Below are 21,659 nucleotides of genomic sequence, written 5' to 3'. Positions count from 1 at the left end.
GCCTGGCGTTTGGTTCTAATAAAAGCCTCATCAATGAGTCGGATGATCAGTTTTTCCGGTGAGTACATTTTGTTTTAACGGTTTTAGGCCTGTTTTTCGCTAGCGAAAATTGGCATTAGCATTAGCGTTATCACTGTTAACCATAGATTGTAAATGCACCGTGCTAACCAAGCTAGCAGCTAGCGCTATGGTGAGCCCCACCCTCTCGTCCAAATATGGTCGCATCTGGCTCCAAAAATCAAACGTGGCGACGGCCAAATCCAAGATGGCGATGGTCAAATCGCAACACTCGAGGCTTCAAAACGGCAGTTCGCAAACCATTGGTGACGTCAAGGTGACTACGTCCATATTTTTTTCAGTCGATGTGTCCAACTTACAATGTCCATATTTCAGGTGCTGGAGTAGTGACTTAATGGCTAGTAGTGACGCTGATACACAGGAAAACATTTCACTTCCTGTTTTCATCTGTGTGAAACCATGTTTCCATGTTTGTACACAGCAGTCACGTACTTCTCTCGGTTTGAGGGTACTAATGAGTCTTTATGGAGGAGTTAGTGTACGGTATTCCCATTGTGCTGCTGTCAGCAGATACTTGAGGTCATTGGTGTATTCTTTGTGTCCTCTGGGTGGGAAGTATGTGAGGTGTGTATGTGTTTGCTTGTGTCACAACGAGAAAGAGACTGATTTAAACTTCAGTTATTTTCAAATGATTGTCACTGCTATGACAGCATGAAATTAAACCCTGCATGAGAAGCCAACATTACTCATTGCAAGAAATATAGACAATTTCACTGCCATATGATACATATTTGTCTCAACCATGCAACTAACCCAACCACACACACACACACACACAAACAAACACATGTTGCCTTGACAACTTTCCACACGTATAAACTGCAGCAGAAAGCACAGTGTAAATTTCCCTTACAAGTTCAGGACTAAGAAAAATCACCACTGGGCTTTTGGGTGAACTTTCTTGGTTTAATTTGTTTAATTTGTGTGTTTTTATCACGGCTACATCTCAACAAGGAAGCAGTAACAAGAGATAAAAAGCAGCCTTTGTGTGTGTGTACCAGGAACTAGTCTGTGCTGTACTGTAGAAACTAACCAACACTATCTGTCATATAATCTGTTGTTTGTGCATGTGGACTTGTGAGTTGGTTCATGCTGAGACTTGTATAATGCATAATATAAGATACATGTACAAACACAAATGTGCAAGAAACTGCTGCCTACAGTGTCAAGTCAGTGTTTTTTTTTTTTACATTATGAGTAAGCCTGAAAATAGGCTACATACTTTTTTTTATTATAGCCTATGATAGTTGATGTTTTAACAGAGCTAAAATGCCCAGGGAACTAAATAGAACAAAAAACCCCCAATAAAAATCAATCCTCATGTGTTTTATGAAGAGATCAAGTAATATTTTGTGCACACTTTTCTGAATAGTGTAAATACTGCTTATCAACACAACAGTAAAGACATGAAGGAAAGGCAGTCGTGTCACAGGAATCTTTCAGATTTAATGGAAGTTGTAAGTCGTACAGTACATGCCATTGCAAGTCAGTCACTTTTTTTTCGTCTTTTACTTCAACCAACCTTTCATACTTTGTAAAAAGCAGTTTGGTCTTTTTTTTCAAACTGGTGAATAACACATCAGCACAGTATGTAAATGTTTGATTAAAATACAGATATTCTACTTCAGTTCACTCCAGCAGTTATGGTTCAGAAAATGAAAATGCTGAAAAACCCGTTATAGCTGCCAAGTCGAAAGCAAAACACACCAGACACAGGCAGGACTGTTCACTTTCAGTTCTAGCTGTATCACTTCTGATATAATTTTACATGGTTTTGAAATAAACATTGACAACTATGTTTGTTGATAAAGCAATTCACAAGATGTGCCAATTATCTTTCTAAATATGTATAGACAAAATGAATTTTGATTTCTTGATAAACTGCTGCCCACAGACATGAAAGGAAATAGATTCTCACATGTTAAGAAAAATATTCTAATATATTTAAATTATGTGTGTGTTTTTCAGTGTCACTTCCACAACATACAAAGGCAGATAAGCATTACTTTGTCCTGCACTGAAGGTACCAGTAATTATTGAATCCTTAGAGCCAATTCTATGTTGTAACAGGATCACAAGCTTATCTAAAGATCTGTAAAATGCTATTCATACCTACAGTAATTTAATTCAAACCATCTTATTTTAGAGGTGTGATTAAAACTAAATATATTATTATCAATTATCAAGAAATTAATAAAGGGCAGCTTCATGAATGACAACTGATTCCAGCACCAAGTTAAAATGCTACTGTGGGAGTGAAACCTCCATCAGTTCATCGGCTACTTGCTTTAAAAAACAAACTCAAAATGATGGCTGGTGACCTAACAAAGTGACTGGTAGAGTAGGACGGTTTTGCCAAGATTTACAACCATTTGAATAGTCACAGTGCAAGGTACTTAGATTGGTGTTTTCATAAGGCATAAGGCCATCGTCAAGCCAATTTGAGTGTCAGGACAGCACAGTACACACAGCTGGAGTTTTATTGGGGATGTTTAACTAAAGGCTTTAATTTGACTCATGGATTCAAATCAATTATGTTGTCTTTGAGGCTGAATGGCCTATAAGCTTTTCTCTGTTTCTGCAGCAGCTCTGAGGATGCTTGATGCTTTTAAAAAAAATGTGAACATCAGTTTTGAGATCAACTTTCTACTTTAGAAATGTGACTTCACTAGACTTGCTGCATGGAGCTATAACAAATTCTCATAAAGTACAGTAAAAGTATTGCAAAACAGGGGTGTGGCAAATGTGTGACTATCATTATTTTACGGCAGGACCAGATGCATTTCTTACAGTGAATAACATAGAAAGCACAATGCACCTGATTTAAACATTATTTGTCCCTTTAGTATATACTTAAGCATAAACCTGCACAAAAAATCATTTGATGGTGAAACCCTTCTTGTCAGTCATATAAATGTGTGACTTTTAACTGCTTTGGTTATAAATTAAGCTTAAATATTTTATTCCTGTTTTGAATTTGTATTGACGTTGGTTATTTCATTTTATCTTTTCAGTGGAGATAAAAAAACAAATCATTTAGGATTCAAACTCATCTTTTTCTCATTGCTGATTATTGAAAGAATTCAGTCTCATTGATTAAAAGCCTGTCATTAGGGCTCAAGGTTAAAATGTTTTATAGTAATATCTAACAAAAGAGTGCTGTGCTTCAAATATGTGTTGTTGGGCTGTGACTCCCACAACTGTAGCACTTACAGATAAAAACAGGAGCCCCTAGGACACTGAGCCTTGTTTTGCTTGAGTTAACTCAGTTTTCGCAGGAAGGCACTCCAGCAAAGTAACATTTGGTTCATGAAAGATTCACAGTAAAATCTCACTTGGCTCCGTTTATCCGCACAGCTACAGGTTTTCTCTTGCTACATATTCACTGGGATTATCTCTAACTCTAATAGTTGCCATGCATTATTCAGGGTCGTATTCACAATCTGTGTGAAAATGGGGGAGTTTGTTTCAAAATGTAACATTAAGAGTTTAAAAAATCATCTTAAAAACTGGTTGCTTGCATTTTTGTTGTCATTATGTCTTCTTTTTTCTTGAAAATACTGACTTTTAGGGCAGCAATGCATGTATTTTGGTGAACCAAACCTAAACCATGACTGTTTTGAAACAAAACCTTCCAGATGTTTTTATTTTATTTATACATATTTTTTGCTGTTTTGTTTGTTTAGCATGCAGATATGAGCTACAGTTAAAGCATGCTAATGAATAAGTGAATGACACAATCGATCCAACCAGAACTAGTAACGTATAAAGTGGCAAGCCTGCCACTGCAGTCATTAGAAAACTCAATATTTTCACACAAGTTTCTAAAGTTGTGAAGACTTGTAAAACTGGTTAATATTACAACTATATTTTACATCAGATAGATAAAAATGGCAGTACGTATAATGAATTTAAATTAGTTGGGTAAACAATCATGGTCCTTAGTTGTGTTTTACCTTCATTACTGGGCCCAGAAATATTGACATTGCAGGAAAATGTCAAATCTGCATAATAGGGAGAAGTGTCCAGACTCCTGTATGCAACATATCAACATCTGTTGTCATGGCAAATATCGCCTTCCTCCTGTCAGAACCAAAGTAGTTAATACTTCGATATGTGCATAAACAAATGCTAAACTTGAGCTGGCACAGGTAAAACACATCCTCAGACATGTTTATACCATGATTATAGTTGAAAGGCCAAATATGGTCCCATTTTATATCATTACCTCTAAAACTTCTTGACAAACATTAAATTTTAAGTCTTTTATCACTTTGAAAAAGACATCCACTCCCTAAATTTGAACAAAAGTGAAGCCTGCATGTTCCTCGGGGGCCGGACCTTTCCTAAAAAGTATTAAAAATAACCTAAAAAAAGAATTAAAGTATTTTTTTCTTAGACTCCACTTGTCCATTGACCTCTCCATTCTCCCCACTCCAATCAGTTACATCTTTGGTGCACTTGATCCTCAGCAGGACATTAGACAGCACGTCCTGATACAGACTCAGACAGACCCAGCCTGGCAGGTAAAGGAGGGTGATTAGTCCCATGAAGTTGTGAGGATAGTGGGAGTAATCCCAGGAGCAGGCGTCAAACTGCCTCAGGACCAGACCCCAGGAGAACTCCCAGGTGTAGATAAAGCAGATGTAGATGGGGAGCCGCCGCCAAGTCCCCCAGCCTCTGCTGAAGTGCAGGTGAAGGTAGAGCTTTTCCACCACGAAGCTGCAGCTTCCGTACATCAGGAAAGACCACAGTGACGTGTGACCACTCAGGGTCCTGTCCGATTTTTCCACCAGGTTGAATATGGAGGTGAAAACCACCTCGTCCAGAAAGCCATGCATCCCGAAAAACAGGAACCGCACAAAGCCAGGGAGGCTGTGAGGAGGCCCCCGCACAGGTGCGCTCTTCTCCGGGCCGGGCTTGCTCTGGAGGTCGGGAGGGCAGGAGGTGTTATACTGCAGCCTGGACAGCCCTCTGTGAAACACATGGGCGAAATACAGAGCCAGGATGTAATGCACTGCCAGCTGCGTCCCAGATATCACCCTCACCTGCTCGGTCAAAGTGTTGATGTTCCCGATCAGGATCTGCAGCCCGATGTAGACAGACGGATAGAAAACAAGATGAAACACCACAGGCCGACCTCGAAAACACCTCTTCTGTGAGTAGATCTTCTCCAGCGCGAAGTGGGTCAGTGAATGCATGATGCAAAGATACGGAGAGGAAAACCCCACCAGTTTGGGGTCCCGATCATTTAAAACCCCTTGCACCGATGAGAGCAAGACATCCAAAGTCACGCCGTGCATCCCGTAGAAGTAAAGCCGCATCCATCGCGGCAGCTCCCGCAGCGACTCCGCCGCGTCCTCGCTCTCTCTGCACGGTTCTGGTTGCCGGGGCATTCGCGCCGTTTGGAGGCCACCGGCGGAGTCTCCTGAACTGTTGCGAGGACCGTCTCGCAACCGGCCAGCCATAATCATTCACTGTGTCCGGAGAGACTGACTTGTCCTCCTCCTGCACAAACACATTGTTCTCTGTTATGTTCCGCTGCGGCTGCAACCATCTCCTGAAACTGTAGAGTGGTTGCTGCTTTCAAGTGGCCCCTGGAAAAATCCGATTTTGTTTATACAGCCCATGGTGCGTTTATGTGTTCAGTAGAGGTTTCTTGTAAACAAAAAAAGTTCTCTTGAACATTCAGTGTTTCTTCTTGTGTGTATCTTTAAGATCTAACAAATGTTTTGAGGGCATTTCCTTCCTTAAAGGCCAATTTTAAAAAGCATTTAAGTAGTGCATTATTTACATCCATGTCCACTTCCCAGCAGTCATCTTCTTCCCTGCCTTTGTGGGCACTATGTTTATTGGCCCGGTATCTTCACCAACTGTTCACCAGAGGAATAGCGTGAAACCAATGGCATGATGTGACTCACATGTGCGGCCTTGTGCACAATACAAACAAAATGAGGAACCACTAAAAACATTACTCCATAGTGCTGTTAGTGGTCAACAACCCTACAAGGTACCTTTAAATTTAAATAGCTAAACGCTAATGTTTGTGGTTTTATTTTCAACCCTAGAACTTAATAGTAGAATAAAAATTGGTGCAGGCAGCTTTACTTGATGTTTTGATATAAATGAGTCAAAATGAAAGCTCAACATTTAACAAATAGCCTAACTGATACAGTTCAGCTTCCTCTTATATCCTCTCAACGACTTGGATGTGATAAAAAGAGGATTTACAAACCATAATTACGTTGCTGCTGATAGAAATTGTAAAATGCGGCATTATTTATTTATATTAGGTTATATGCAATAGTGCAGATGACTGTCATGCATTAATTTGCTCAGACTAGCCCAAATAGCAGGTCTGCATTCAGGGGATATATCTGCCTTTAAATCTTTAAGTACAAACAAAAACATTGCAAGCCTGATACAGTTCAACCTATCGAAAGGGGTGACGAACAGGCTTTTTTTTGTAGGCTTCATGCAGACGGTGCTTTGCATCATAATTACAAGATTTACAAATTTCCAACAGTATATGAAGGCAGCATAAGAAAGAGGAAGCGGTGTGCTGCAGCTGTGTAGCTGTGGTGGAGACGTTTTTTGGCCCTGACGTGGTTATTAATCACGTCTCCCTGCGACGTTCTCACGCAGTTTAATTACAACTCATTAATGATAATTACAGCAGATTATTCTGTTATGATAGACCCAGATTGGACTACAGTAGAAGTAGTAAAATGTTATGGACGACTCTACTTTCTCTACTTACTTTAATTCATGTCAAATTAACACCTTAGGCTATGTGACTAAAGAAGGAAGATAGATAGATAGATAGATAGATCTCATATATGTTAAAGTTTAATTAAAGTGAAGGAGAATGCACTCTTTTGATGCATGCTGAATGAAGGGGATGCAGAGCAGTCATGATATCTCTGACTGCTTCCTCTTGTGGTTCACCACTTTGCAGATGTTTAATTTTCATAGCAGACATAATATATTTAAGCATATTTCATTTGTCTGCTGTAAATCTCAACCATGGACCATGACTTCAGTGAGATATTGAGGGTATTTATCAGCCACTAGCAGAACAATATGCATTATAATTGAGTACAGTACAGTAATTTGATTCCAAATGATAACATCTGCTCTAGAAGAATAAAACCAAATCTACTATTCTGATGAAGATTAAGAAAACATATAGGGACATTTAATGGACTATAATTACAAGTATTGGATATGCTCAGTAGAGATAACAATATGGGGCAAGAGCGCAAATAAAAAGTGCAAACAACAGGCAGGAGAGTATGCATGTACATTTATGCTCTGTGACACGACCTTGTACAAGAACTTAACATGCATATAAAGGTGCGGTGTCTTGCATGATAAATGTGTATGTATGAGCCATCAAAACTTCCTATCATTTCACATTAAACAGACATTAATCCTAACTCTTATGCATTGTACAGTCTGCAGTCATACACAGTGTGCTTTCAGATAAGAGAAAACTTGCAGTACACCTACATTACCACAGAGAAGCACTGCTGAGTGCGTGACTAAGAGATACTGTAGATAAAGCTCATTTTCACCAAGGGGAACTAAGTGCATTTTATTTACAGGCTATGAAGCAAGTCCAGACAGTGTGAGCAGGATGGTGCAGTGGTCTTGTAATCAAGCAAAGTTTCGTATGAAAGCATACTGTATCTCTGTAGGTTGCAGTTTTGTGTGCCTAAACTGTGCCGCCTTCTGTGCTTTTGTTCCTGCCCGTGTCCTGTTTATGCTTGTGTGTGTGTGTGTGTGTGTTTATGTTTGTTAGTATGAATGCATGAGCGTGGGTGTGTGTTTGCGTGCGTGCACTCAGAGCAAATACAGATATCAGTGGTCTCTCTGGGCCAGAGAGATAACAGTGTGATTCAGCATGGTTTAAAACCTACAGAGTCACTTTAGCAGAGAATGAACTCCTGCCTGCAATGACCCAAAACCAGCACAGCTGATACAGAGATGGAAAAGCATGACACATTTTCAAATAGCTTGGGTCAAATACAGAATTATGACCTACTCTCTCACACATGCACATCTCTACCTCTCCTATAGCTTCTCTACCTCCACTAAGTGCACAGGTAATAGCGGCTATTTTTCTTCATGTGTAGCATGTAAACAGTATACCCTTTAAACATCAATAATTCATTGCCTCATTTGTTTTGAGACATAATGCAATTACTTTAAACAAATGATATTATCACAGATTTAGGCAGAGTACACATGTCTAAATCTCCCTTAATATTGAATAATAGAGTATATTTTTAGAAGTAAATAAAAGAAAAAGTGAGCATTTCTGGCTGCAATGCAGTGTTTGAAATTCATGTGAATTCATTCACTAGGTTTTAGTTCCCCCAAATGGTTGTGCTTTAGAGGAGACATATCATGCTTCTTCTGATTTTCTATTATTTTTGTACTATTATGTTGGATGTCTATGTTGAACATGGTCAAAGTTCCACAACTTGAGGTGAACTTATGTAAGAATGCTTTCTGAAACTCAAAAGCACAGGGCTTCATCCTGCTCTGAACACTTCGTCAGATTGTTCGCACATGCCCACAAACGACTGTCCATTGGTAGCCTTTGTTGCTCAGGTTGTTCCGTGGGATGTTGGCATTGTTCACTCACATATTCCGGATCAGATTCAGGCTTGAACATGTATGGATGTTTTTGAGAAGTTTCCATGTCATTGGGAGGGGGGCATTAAAGAGACAGGAGCTAACACGTCCTGTTTCAGACAGAGGCTGAACTCAGGAGCTGTGTAGATAAACAAGGAAATTTTTGAACTGTAAATCATGCAAAGATATTCCAGAAGAGCCTCAGAATATAAATATACTGTAGATCTGGAAATGTGCATGATACGTCCCCCCGAATGTGTGTTTATGTTTAGGATCTGGTTTTAATTATGGCATAGACATACATAAAAAGGATGAGAATAGATTGTGGACAAAAAGGAACTTTTGCATTAATCTGCTGTGATTATTACAACAGTGAATCTTAGGCTACTGTTATGGCACTCGCAAAATGCAGTTCAGTAATGTTGCCTTAAGTACAAACCAAAAGTGTAAAAAACTAATTTACAAAACAGTCAAAATGTTAATGTCAGTATAGTTGACTTAAGTGACATTTTGAAAAGTAAAAACACTTTGTGGCACAGAGGATGCTGCCACATAGAACACAGTACACTTTTTCACAGATAATTCTTTATATGAAATCACCAACTTAAAATTGTAATGCACTTAATTAATCCATATTTCATACATATTAAAGGCAAACTGCTGTATGACACAGCATTCAGATGATGAATCACACAGCAAAATGAGTTTCCTCACAGATAATATTTTGGGTTTGGATTAGTATTCTGTGCTGTGAAGCCAGTCGGCTTCACTCAACAACTTCTCTGAGTCAGCAACAGAGATACAAGATATCAGTGCTGCCTCATATATTGGATTCTTTTGTATTACTATGTGCTATCAATTACATTTTATAATTTTATTTCATGTATCAGAGGACACAGAGATCCTGGCAAATATTCATTATTTCTTGAGAACAAAGTAATAATAGGTGTGATATTTGTTATTCAGGAAAAAAACATGTTCTTTTTGCAGAACTGTAACTGTCTCTGAGGATGTCACAAGATTATTTTGCAATCCTCTGGGTGGTGTGACCTCCACAACTCAATCCTATCCTCATGTCTTATTACAGTAATTTATTCAGATTACTTCCAGAGTTGAGATTGCACAATGGCTTAGTTATTATGAAGAAGGCAAACTGTGGAATCTTCAATATGCTTCTTTACTGAAGTCAAAGATTGAAGCTTGCTCATTTTCCCTGTGTGCTGAATGTCATTGGCTGTTGTCCTTTTTACTGATAAACTCTGTCTGATCATCAATGCCACCAAAACAAATTCCTGTAGATTCAAAAAGACTTGAGTCTTGATATTTCACACAATCATTACTATCTCTCATCTTACACCTGTCCTTCAGTGAAACATCTGCTTGTTAGTGAGTTTGATGAGCTTGAGTCTCTATATTCACCAGATAAGACACTGTAGACCTTGACTTTATGTCCCACAGACCCCTGGGTATGTTTTGTGCATTTCAATATGTTTTGGGGCATCCTGGTTAGCCAAGTGTTAAGATATAGGGGAGACACAATGGAAATGGTGCAGAAAATTAATTAATAAATTAAATAATTCCTGCTTGTAGTCAAAAAGTGTTTGTTATGCCAGAAGACCAGACCAAACTGCTTTCCCAGTCCTTTAACCACATTACTTGTTTTCTGTTGGACTTCACCAAGAAGTGCTGATATTTACTCTACTACAAACATTATTTTCACCAGTGTAATATTCACAGACTCTAAACATAAAATGCTTCTATCAGAGCAACTGACAAACATACTGTAGCTGCATGATTTGCACAAGCTCTGTAATCAGTCTTCATGTATGTTTGGCTATTATATCATTATGGCTGTTATGTTCTCCTTTTTTCAGTAACATGAGACCATAATATAGTATGACGTGTGAAGTATAGGCTTAAATGTTTTATTCTCCAAAAATAAACAGTGTAAAACATAAAGAATACTCTCCCTCTGCTTTCTGAAAGCTTAATTAAGGATCACCGATTTATTAATGACAGGGGAGGTTTAGATTCACGGTTCAGAAGTTTGGTATAGAGACTAATTTTGAGGGGATACTGTGGGAGGGCTGAACACTAGATGGCAGCAGTGTGACACAGTCATTCCTGGCTTGGGTGGGCCCCTCTGACTCTGAAATGTTGTTTTCATTCACAGAAACATGATAAGCGGAATGCTTATGTGTGCACCAGTGATGTCCAGGCTAATACTAACTGTTATTATGGTCTCCAGCCAATGTGACAAATACAAGAGACCTTGAATGTGTAGCCTGAATAGCCATGCTGCATTAATATATATGTACCACAGCCTTGCAGTACTTTACATTTATCACTATGGCTGATTTAAATGTTAAGAAGCTCTTCTCCTGTTGTCACTCTATGCCTTTCATGATGAGAGTGTTGCAGACACGTACACTTGAAAGGCTCTTGTAAACGCACAAAAGAGATACATCACATTAGGTGCTTGACAGCTTCTCCTCAATTGCAAACAGAAAAAAATGTTCTCATCAGATATGTTCGGTTAGGCTCATTACAGGTTGTGAATGGCTGTAAGATGAAGCTATGTGATGTTTGATTGATGCGACGCTTGACCGAGTCCCACAGGAAATGAATGTGAATCTGCAGTCATGCACTTAAAATGAGAACCCCCCCGAAAATGTAATTTCAGAAGCCATTTCCTCCAATTTGAGCCATTATTGAATGGACTGCTGGCCCCATGCTCTCACATTGTCTATGGTGAGGTTGGGTTGGGTAATGTGTTTATGTGTCTGTGTGTGCCTAAGCTCATGCTGTGCTTGTGTTTGAACATGTAGCTTGTTTGTTTTCATTTTATACATTTTTGATCTTGAGATATTTCCAATGCTTGTGTGACTTATGTGAGAACGTCTGCATATGTGTGTGTGTGTGTGTGTGTGAATTTGTGCTTTCTCCAGAGATGGAAGGAGGGAATAGGGTGGAGGATAAAGAGAGGATAAAGATCAGTCTTTCCGATAGTAGGTTTACACTATTCCCGGGAGTAGTTCAAGCTCTTGTTTGCAGTTCTTTCCTCATTAGGAATTCAACGCAACCCCAAGACCCTCCAGGGCACACCCAGTCACACAGCAACACAACACGCCAACTTATCTTGTCTCACCTAGTCTTCCCTCCTCTGCTCTCCTCTCACCCAAGATAATTCATTTACATCTGACTTTCCCATTTTGTATTCACTCACTCCCTCTCCTCCAGTGTAATTTTATGAACCACATCTTCTCCAACTCTGATGATAATATAATATATTCATTTAATACAACCTAGATAATGCTATTGTTGGAGTCTTTCAACCGTACTTCTCTACTCATCTCATTTCCTTTTTTCAGAAACTCTTCTCTTCTCTTCTCTTCTCTTCTCTTCTCTTCTCTTCTCTTCTCTTCTCTTCTCTTCTCTTCTCTTCTCTTCTCTTCTCTTCTCTTCTCTTCTCTTCTCTTCTCTTCTCTCCTCTCCTCTCCTCTCCTCTCCTCCCTTCTCCTCTTCTCTTCTCTTATACTTTCCTGTGCAAGTCCCAGTGGATATACTCATATAATTAATCTGTGCCTTCACCACTCCTCTTCACCCATCTCATTCTCCTACTTATACTCTCCTCCTCTCTGGTTTCATCTCATCCTCTCTGCAGTAACCTTAGTGACCCTCCTTTTAACCTTGTCATCCTAAATAACCTTCTCACCACCTCCTCCTCCTTTGTATGTCTCTTCAACCTCAACCTAACCTTCATTTCCCCCCATTTTCACCCCCTACCCCATTTATTGCCCTACACATAGCTTGCATGGTCTTCAGTACAAAACATCTTTTACTACTTTTAGGCAGAGCCTTTTATATTCTGCACGTAACCTCTCGTGCTCCCCAGCTAGCTGCATAAGCATTTATTCTCTTCCTCTAAACCTCTTCATACTTGATATTTTTCCTCCATATTTTGAGTCCATGAGTGACTCTGTTTTAGGGAATAGCCTCACACTAATGCTTGTGGATAACGCTGGTTGTACTTTATCTAAGACTATTATTGAGTTTACTAAAAGCCGACAAAAATTCTTTGTTTTAATTTAAATATTACTATTTAATTTGTCATAAAGGCTGTACACAAATGCAACATTTCCTCAACATTTTCAGGTGGAAAAGGTGGAAAAATAAATGAAATGGAGCCTCTTTCTCATAAATGCACTTCTTGGCCAAAGTTTTTTGTTTTTTCGTGCATTTTGTTTGTTTTGATTAAACATCAAAAACTCTAAAAACTCTCAAAAGTATTTTCTTTCTACTTTGAGTACTTGGCAGTCTGCGCATTAAAATCAATATAAACCTATGATTATTGCATCTCAGCACTATTGGGATACTGCACCAGTCCATTTTTTCCACAATATATATCCACTATTATAGAGAGTAAGTAGGTTTTTAAGTTTTTCCAATCCTAATCCTCAATCCTCTTCTCCCAATTCTAGCGCTTCCTTACTTTCCTGGCAATGTTGCAACTGACAATTACTAGTTTTTTGTCCCCCCTCTGACCTTTCGTTCCAATTACTTTCCCTCAAACCTCCTCTTTTTTCTGCCTGAATCTCCTCTCCTCTCCTCTCCTCTCCTCTCCTCTCCTCTCCTCTCCTCTCCTCTCCTCTGCATGTTTTATCAGCTCAGAGCAAACCCAGTTGACTGTCCAGCACTCCAGATGCCCTCTGAGTACCTGTTGCCAGACAGTCTCTGTCTTCTGTCTGCCTCAGGCTTTATATGTGGACCTCTCCACCTCTCTCTCTGTCTCTGTCTGTCTAGACAGTTGGGGTAGCAGCAGCAGCAGCAACAGTGGATGTCATTATTTGATTTTGCTCACCTGGTGTTGCAACTTTGGTGAGGAAAAGTGTCTTTCTCATGGTGGGACTAGTTCTGTTGTAATTTTCTGGAATAGAGGAAAAAGCAGTGCAGATAGACAGACCGCTATAGGCTGTGTATTGAGAGCCTTTGTGCATCCCGCCCATTTTGTTTACCATCCTCTGTACGCCCCAGGGGGTGTCTGGGAGATTGTAGCCATGGGATACCGAGACTCTATGAGCGTGTGTCATGCTCTGATTGGTTCAGTTGGCCACCGACTGGGGCATTTATTAGACCTGTGGTGATATGGATATGGATCACTGATGATGCTCCTTGTCTCTTTTCTGTGTATTCCCCTCAGCCTGTTTCTCTCTCTCTGCTGTCTATACGTACAATCACTGCCTGTCTCCCGTTTTCTTTGTCCGCACACATACAGTTAGAGAAAGGCAGAGAGAGCCAGGGAGAGTCAGAGTGAAGAGGAGAGAGGGGACAGAGAGGGGAATAGAAAAGAGGTAGCAGGAGACTGAGAGTGATCAGTGGGGCGGGTGATGGGTCAATGCTGTGTGGAGATGTGTAGACATCCAGTGAGAGTATAGGATGCTGTCTATTAACTGTGGCAACAGGAGGTAAACAGGAAAAAGCAGCAGGTGGTTGACCTTCACCTGACCTCTAAACTTAAGAGCGTTTTAGTATTTCTGGGAGTGTTTCTATGTGGAGTTAGTATGTTCCTCCTGTGCTTTGTGCTTACGGTGACAGGAGCTGTATCTCACGCAGTGCATGCTGGGATATAGGCTCTAGCCTCAGGCAATTCTGAACATGATAAAGAGCTATAGAAAAAAAATACATGAATTAAAATAAATCAGTATTCTGCAACATTCTCACAAATATACATTTACATTTTTGTTATATTGAAAATAACAAACGCCTTACAGTTCATGTAACCTTTTTATTTGCTGTTCTAAGACCACATCCAGCATCTTCGGTATAAATGGGAACCGGCATTACCAGTGCTGCCTAGAATAAATATTTTATTGGCAGGTGATGTTTGGGAAGCGCAGTGCTACAGCTCCACAGCAAGAAACAAAACACTTTTTCAGGTGACCCCTGTAACATGGTGAAACAACATTGTGATGTCATTATTAACAATAACTGCTCAATTTGGCGACGTGTGCCTTTAACCATTTCAAAAATATAAGGTGTCTTATTTTATCGTAGTCTCATAAATAATAATTTAGCAATCTCATAGGGTATTGTCGTGCTTGTAGGCAGACACAAATGCTCAGTCTCATTAAAGATAAATCAATTTTGTCATTAAGTATCACTTTCCGAGGGAAACGCACCTCTATTGTTGCTCTACAAAGCCTATTCTTAGCACAATTGGTGTCTTTGATGAACATAACAACTGCCTGGATATGGAAATAAAACACTGTCTTCAACTCTATCATGTCAAAAATGCCTCGCAACCCTAAAATAAAGTTGTTAAACTCAATTGAAGATGGATATAGAGATGCGACTTCGCTCTTGATGGAAAAATTCAATGAGAAAAACAAGACAAAACAAAACAAAACCTTTCCCTTAATGAGATCCCATGGCGGCCTTCCTACACAGGTTAACAAAAGGAACTCTCCGGTGGATTTTCTTGAATGTTTCACCCTGAAACTCCAATGCTTTACCTTGTATTTGTTTCGTAGGAAAAGCTATGAGGCAGGTTAGGAAGAGGTCATACTGCTATAGACGTGTATGTCTTAGCTCACATACTACTTACAACTAATTATAATTAATAAATTGTATGTTTTTCTATATGAATTGTGATAGTAAAGTTAGATACATGATTGATAATTTTATTATAGCAGCCTTCATATGACCTGAAGTGGGCATCACAATCGTATTTTTTTTTTCCAGGCCTCCCATTCATTAAAATTGACTTCATGTCTGATTTAAAGCAATGAGTGACCGTAGGCAAGTCTCTAACAGAGGCTTATTGCATTAACATTATTCACAAATATCCAAATGACTTTTTCAATCTATTTCCCATGAATCACTGAGGCCAATCATTACTTCGGGTTAAAACAGAATGACTACCATTAAAATGATAGCTTCAAAATGAATGTAAATCACACAAGCTGCACTCTAATGCTTTTCCTTACAGGTGATCTCCTGAAGGAGTCTGCCACTCTATAAATAATCAGCATGACACGTCTCTAACGTTACTGTTCCCAAGGAACTAATATTTATGCCTTGTACGTATTTATGAGAACAACACTCACTTCCTCATTTGTCTTTCTTTCTTTCCATCTGCCTCCAGTCATCCTTCTTTTTTCTTCCAGTTAAGCTTCATGCAAAGCAATTCTCTCTTTCTGTCTGTTATTCTCTCCCGTTCATTCTCGTCCTCTGCCTCTAAGAATGTGCCTCAGCTTTGTATTTCAGGGTCAGCTATGAATATCTGCTCCTCCTTAGTTACTGTTCCCTGCGATGCATGTTTAAGAGGATGCGGATGCTGCATGCTCTGGTTACATTTGCATACAATTTGTATGGAGACGGTCACTTTCTTAAATTTTCTCTCAGCGCATCTCTGTTTTACATTGTTTATAGGGGTGGGTAAGGTCGCCCAGATCTGTGCGGTCACTTTAATTGAAGGTTAATTTGTTGTTGACATTAGAGGTTGGTCGAAAATGGGCAAAAGCACAGTAACCTAATGAGAATACAGGTTCCAATGTGTGAAGATGTTTTTCAATTTGAAATCCAGTTGTTTTTGCCATATGAACACATACTGAACAACAAGATTCTTTTGCTTAAAATAACAACATATGCAATCTATTCCCACACTTCAGACTTCTACCTGTTAAAAAAAATCTATCCACATTTATACATTTAATCCAGTGTTCATTGTTCTCTCTGTGGCCTCTTCTTACTAGTATTCAATAGTTTAAAATAAACAGAAGCAGGATAACAGTTCAGCTGAACCATGACTGACTCTTGTGTTAAACTATTACTCCTGACTACAGGGCACGCATTGATAAAGGGAAAGGATGGTGCAGGAGCAAATAAAAACACAATTTCCTGATGAGTGTCATTAAAATGTCATCTATAGTAGCAGTGAGATTGTAAGCAGCAGCAAAAACTGGCTGCAGGCTTCACTTGTGGAGCAAATGCTGCATTTATTTTTCATGTTTACTTTTTATACCACTCAAGGGAGCAAAAGCAAGATTTTTGTCATAAATGGGATTAACCATGTGATAAATCTTAGATATGCACAAAATCATCTTTTGTTGTTTTTTGTTAACTATGATAGACTCATCAACTCAATTGCTTCATTAAACAAATGAGATGAGCAGAGTACTTGTACTCAGCTCCCACCTGTTTTGTCTGTGAAGGTGACCAACACAACAGCTTCAAATATCCAACCTACAATAATCAGTTTTATTCTTTTAACCACCTGTTTAAATGGTTAGCCCATCACAACCAACCCCCAGATACTCAACCCATGTGTTCATCTAATTTTCTCATATTTATGCCGAGTGATATTCAAGTGATATGCTGGCTCAGTCACAAATATATGCACAATGCATTGATTTTGTCATTGTATGTAGTATTTTAAACCGAGAGTGAACCAACAGCTATTATCAAAATTAAGTTATTGGAAATTAAAGGGGACGTATCATGCACAAATATGGATGCACAAACAGAAAATCATGCAAAAGGCATGTTATGTCCACTTTAAAAGATGAACTTGTTACCCCTCTACACACTATGATAGAGCCTGCAGGCCAATTAGCAACAGTGCAATACTTTTTGACGCACAACTTACATTCAGCTTTGACCACAATCTAGTCCAGCTCATTGTCGTCCAAAATAGGTAAAAGAAACAGTGTTTTCACAGCGTTTCAATATATCCAGACTCGATGAGGAAAAATGTTTTGTAAATGAAAATAAGCCCCAGTAAAGAGATATAATGCTGTAGAGTTAGCCAGTCTGCTTGGACAAGACATGCAATGCATTCTGGTTGTTGTATCTGGTTTATTCCCTCTTAAAAGTGATATGGGGAACCTACAGCCTTTTTCTCAGTTTTCTATAGTCATAGGGCACACATTTCCAAAATAATTGCACATTTCCATTACATAGGTGACCTGGTTTTAAGGAATCATCATACTCACAGTGGTGAATTTTTTCCTTTTAATATTCCAGATAGTGAGGCAACCGCTGGCCTTATCTTTGGCTCCTCTCCCTACTGTGAGCCTGCAGTGGCTCAAGTTGAAGAAAAGCAGTGATTAACAAACATTTCCGCATAACCTTAACTGCTTAAGTTCAGTGACCTGGATGGCTGTTTAGACACAGAGATCAACTGTGTTCAGACCAGGGGCTTCGTGAAAGCAGACTCTGCTATCTCTCTGTTTGGGTTTATCTGCCTCTTTCAGTAGAGAAAAACTCGCAGTAGGAATATACACTGTGACTGCTCAATTGATACTAAATATTGATGCTGGCCAGTCCCAATCAAGGTCACCATGATGCTCGTTAATCCCGACAGACTATGATCACACAGCAGCTAGTTGCATGGTGGAAAACATTGCCCCGAGCACAGAATGTTAAACCCTATCCAGGAAAAAAAAAACATGTGACTCAAAATTTATGTAATGAAAAATGGACCCTCAGTTAATTGGGATATGTGTTTATAGAAAAACATCAACCCACTCCTTATTTCTCCTCAGCAGAGTGCCCTTTCATGCAGCCTCTGAACCCTGTGAAGATCAGACAAGGACATGCTGTTTTTTCTTCAACATAATGAATTTGAAAATTCTTATTTTTGTTGCTATGATCATCCATGAATATCAAAGAACTGGAAAGCCTCCATTATGATCATTATTATCATCATTATCCTTACTGTGCGTGAGCCTGTGAGCATTTAAAGAAGGTCAGGAAGTGTGTTAAGGTCATAATGACCCTGTTAGCCCGCTGTGGGAGACAGGGGACGAGTAATAGAGCAGTATGTACTGTCCATGACTAATGCTCAGGGTTGGCAGGCATCATACACATTTATAATCATAAGCAGTATGCAAAATGACACCAGAGCAAATAGCTGCACAGATTCATGCATATAGGGTATATGGTATCTATACACAAGCACAAAACACACCCCAAGGTCCGCACTCAGTAACAGTGACTAAGTGGGTTAGGGGTGGGGTAGGGCATTTCTCTGTGTGTCACTGACCCGCATTAAGTTACATCCTACTCCTCGGAGACAGGATATGATCCTCTGTGTCACTGGAAGATGAAGGCTTGATGGAAGCAGTGGGGGAGGAGGAGGAGTGGCAAATAGAGAGAGGGAGCTAGGATGAAGGAGAATGTGAGGGTTGACAGAGATGGGGAGAAAAATGAAGGGATAGAGAGAGTGTTACAGCACAAGTAAATCCTGGAGAGGATGAAGGGAAGACTGATGCGCACACATGCAGAGTATCAAAACCCCCAAATTTGAGTTCATGTCAAAGTGTCTTAAGAGTTATAATAAGAGTCTACAGCCTTGCTAGCAGCTCTGTGAGGTTGTACTTTGGCATAGCGGTGTTTTGAGATAAATGCTAATGTTAGCATATTAACATGCTCACAATGACAATGCTTACATGTTGATGTTTAGTAGGTATGATGTTCACCATCTTAGGTTAGCATGTAAGCATGCTAACATTTGCTAATTAGCACGTAACATAAAGTGCAGCTGAGGCTGATGGGAGTGTCAGTGGTTCTATTTAGTTATAAACTTAAGCACTAGATAAAATGAAAATATTGACCTGATGGTGGTGCTAGAAGAAAAGTTATGTGATCACTAAAGTTATTACAATTCATCCTGAGGGTGACATGAATTTCTGTAAGACATTTCACTCAAATGTAGACATCTTTGTGGCACTAGAGGAAAACTCAGGATCACTAAAGTCACTAGGATTCATTCTCTGGGGAACATGAATGCCATGGCAATCTGCTCTTCAGCTGTTGAGATATTTCAGTCTGTACCAAAGTGGTGGACTGACCACCAATGCTAACCGTTGGCTTATTTACAACATGTCTGATTGTTTGAATGTGTATTCCTTGCCATTTTGGACTCACTGTAGTGATGTTACTGTGTCCCCAGATCTCAGCAAATACTTCAGTTTGTCACGTCTTCAGTTATCATAAGCAATAGAAATGATATCCACAAATATGAAAAAAGACCCAAGTTGCAATAAATGTGAATTATCCCTTAAACAGCAATTTCTTTGTTCACTAAAATGACCAAAATTGCAGTTGAGACTCTCATGTGATACACAGCAGGGCCATGAAAGAAAATCAGTGAATATTTAAGACATGGAACAGCATTTGGAGGACATTAACATGCTGGCTGACGAGGCCTTTGGTTTATCTGCTGATAGTTGCAAGCTGCATCTGGGAGAGCATGGGTGGATATTTTTCTTTCTCTCTTTCATACAGTCTCCATCTGACTTCTGTGACTCACCTTTGCTCTTTTAGTTCTTCTTCTCTGTGTTGCTGTCTGTCGCTAACTCTCTCCCTTTCTGGTTCTCTCACCATCTCCATCTTTGCCACCTTTCTCTCATCATTTCTCTCTTTCTCTCCCACACAACACCCACACCCACTGCTGTCTGCCTGTCTGTTCAAGCCATGCGAGCGCACACACACATTCACACACACGCACAAACGCACACTTAGCAGCTGAAGCCCTTTTCCAGTGAAATGTCAAGGGAACGCTGAGCTAATGCCAACCATTAGATTCTAACAGCATTCGAAATCTGGCAGGCTGTGTGCACATAAGCTTAAATATGATAAGGCTGTGCACATGTGTGTGTGAGCAAACGTGCATGATTGTGCAAGCGTCGTTACATTAGCACACAAGTGTATGTATCAGTGTGTATATCTGTCATCTATCATCTGTCAGAGAGGTCAAGCAGAAGGACAGTATCTAGGATGAAGAGATGAGAAATAGAGGACATGCTCCATATATCAGCTCTTCAACCCAAATCTTTCTCTCTATTTTTCCTCATATTTCCTCCTCTCATATACTCAGCAATCATTTTTCTTTTAGCACCATCTGAGCATAATGTGATGTCACTTCTCCAGGTGCTTTCCTGGACTAAACCAAAGCAAATGCTGAGGAAGTTTTGAGGTAGTGACGCTCAGTGTTGCTGGATAATTAACCTATTTGCAAGACAATTGTTATTACCTGTATACGATAATTTAGTCCTTTGTATGATGTAGCCTACAAAAAATAGCTCTAAAAACTCCTATATTGTGCGACATGACAGTGAAATGGTATGGAGCTGATTTGGAAGCAGCCTGATTATTTATCCTATTTTAACAATGTCAACAATTTATTAGAGTAAACTGAGCCTGGATCTGCCATAAAATATCTAATCACATCTCTGCATGAGGACTTGTGAGACAGCTGTTGCCACTCATAGCCTCTATAAACTGTTTGTGGTTGTATTTCAGATCAGATTGTTTGGTCCAATCATTTACGGTACAAAAGTTTTATACTTGCTTTTCACTTCAGGGGTGCACAGTGTGTCCAGCACAGACAGATTTGTACAGATTTGTATACGGTGCACAGACTGCAGTCTGGATCGAAGAGACAGTAGTTTGTCCTGAAATATGATCATTCTGCATCTTTCCACGAAATCAATCAACATACCAATAGCAGTCATGCCAGTACATTGACCTCAAGTGTTTGATAAAGTACCTGTACACACTGACACTCCTTCAAGGACCGCAGGGCACAGGAAACAAACAGGAAGTATGTTACCTTTATCCAAGCTATTCCTCAGTGTACAACTAGACATCTGTACATATGTGTACTGTCTTGTTCCTTTAAATCCAAACCCAAAACCCAGAGATTAAGAGTCTCATGCTCTACCGACTGAAGTAGTCTGGCACATTTAATATAGTTCCTATTGTCATGGGTACTAGTTGATAAGGATGCATACAAAGGATATAAATACTTCAGTTGCTGTATGCTACAGTGCTGCCTCATTAAATGTTTAAAGACTGGTGCTGGATAAATAAGCCTAATATTCTTTTTTTCGATAGTGCTCATAGACTCAGCAGTCACAGCTGTAGAAGCCAGT

The 21,659-nt window shown here is 39.5% G+C and overlaps 1 protein-coding gene across 1 annotated transcript; it reads right to left on the bottom strand.

Annotated features, from left to right (window-relative positions):
* Positions 1-1,499: 1,499 nt before the first annotated feature.
* tmem229a (transmembrane protein 229A) lies at positions 1,500-6,060 on the bottom strand. The gene has a single exon (XM_067581849.1). The coding sequence runs from the start codon at positions 5,550-5,552 to the stop codon at positions 4,458-4,460; it is 1,095 nt and encodes a 364-aa protein (XP_067437950.1). The 5' UTR covers positions 5,553-6,060; the 3' UTR covers positions 1,500-4,457.
* Between the last annotated feature and the right edge of the window lie 15,599 nt (positions 6,061-21,659).

Source organism: Thunnus thynnus, chromosome 23 (assembly GCF_963924715.1).
Source record: "Thunnus thynnus chromosome 23, fThuThy2.1, whole genome shotgun sequence".
In the NCBI taxonomy this organism is placed as follows: Eukaryota; Metazoa; Chordata; class Actinopteri; order Scombriformes; family Scombridae; genus Thunnus; species Thunnus thynnus.
This window is presented reverse-complemented; position numbering and strand designations above follow the sequence as displayed.

Coding starts and splice junctions, on each gene's coding strand:
- tmem229a (XM_067581849.1), bottom strand. CDS start 5,552: ATGATTATGGCTGGCCGGTTGCGAGACGGTCCTCGCAACAGTTCAGGA.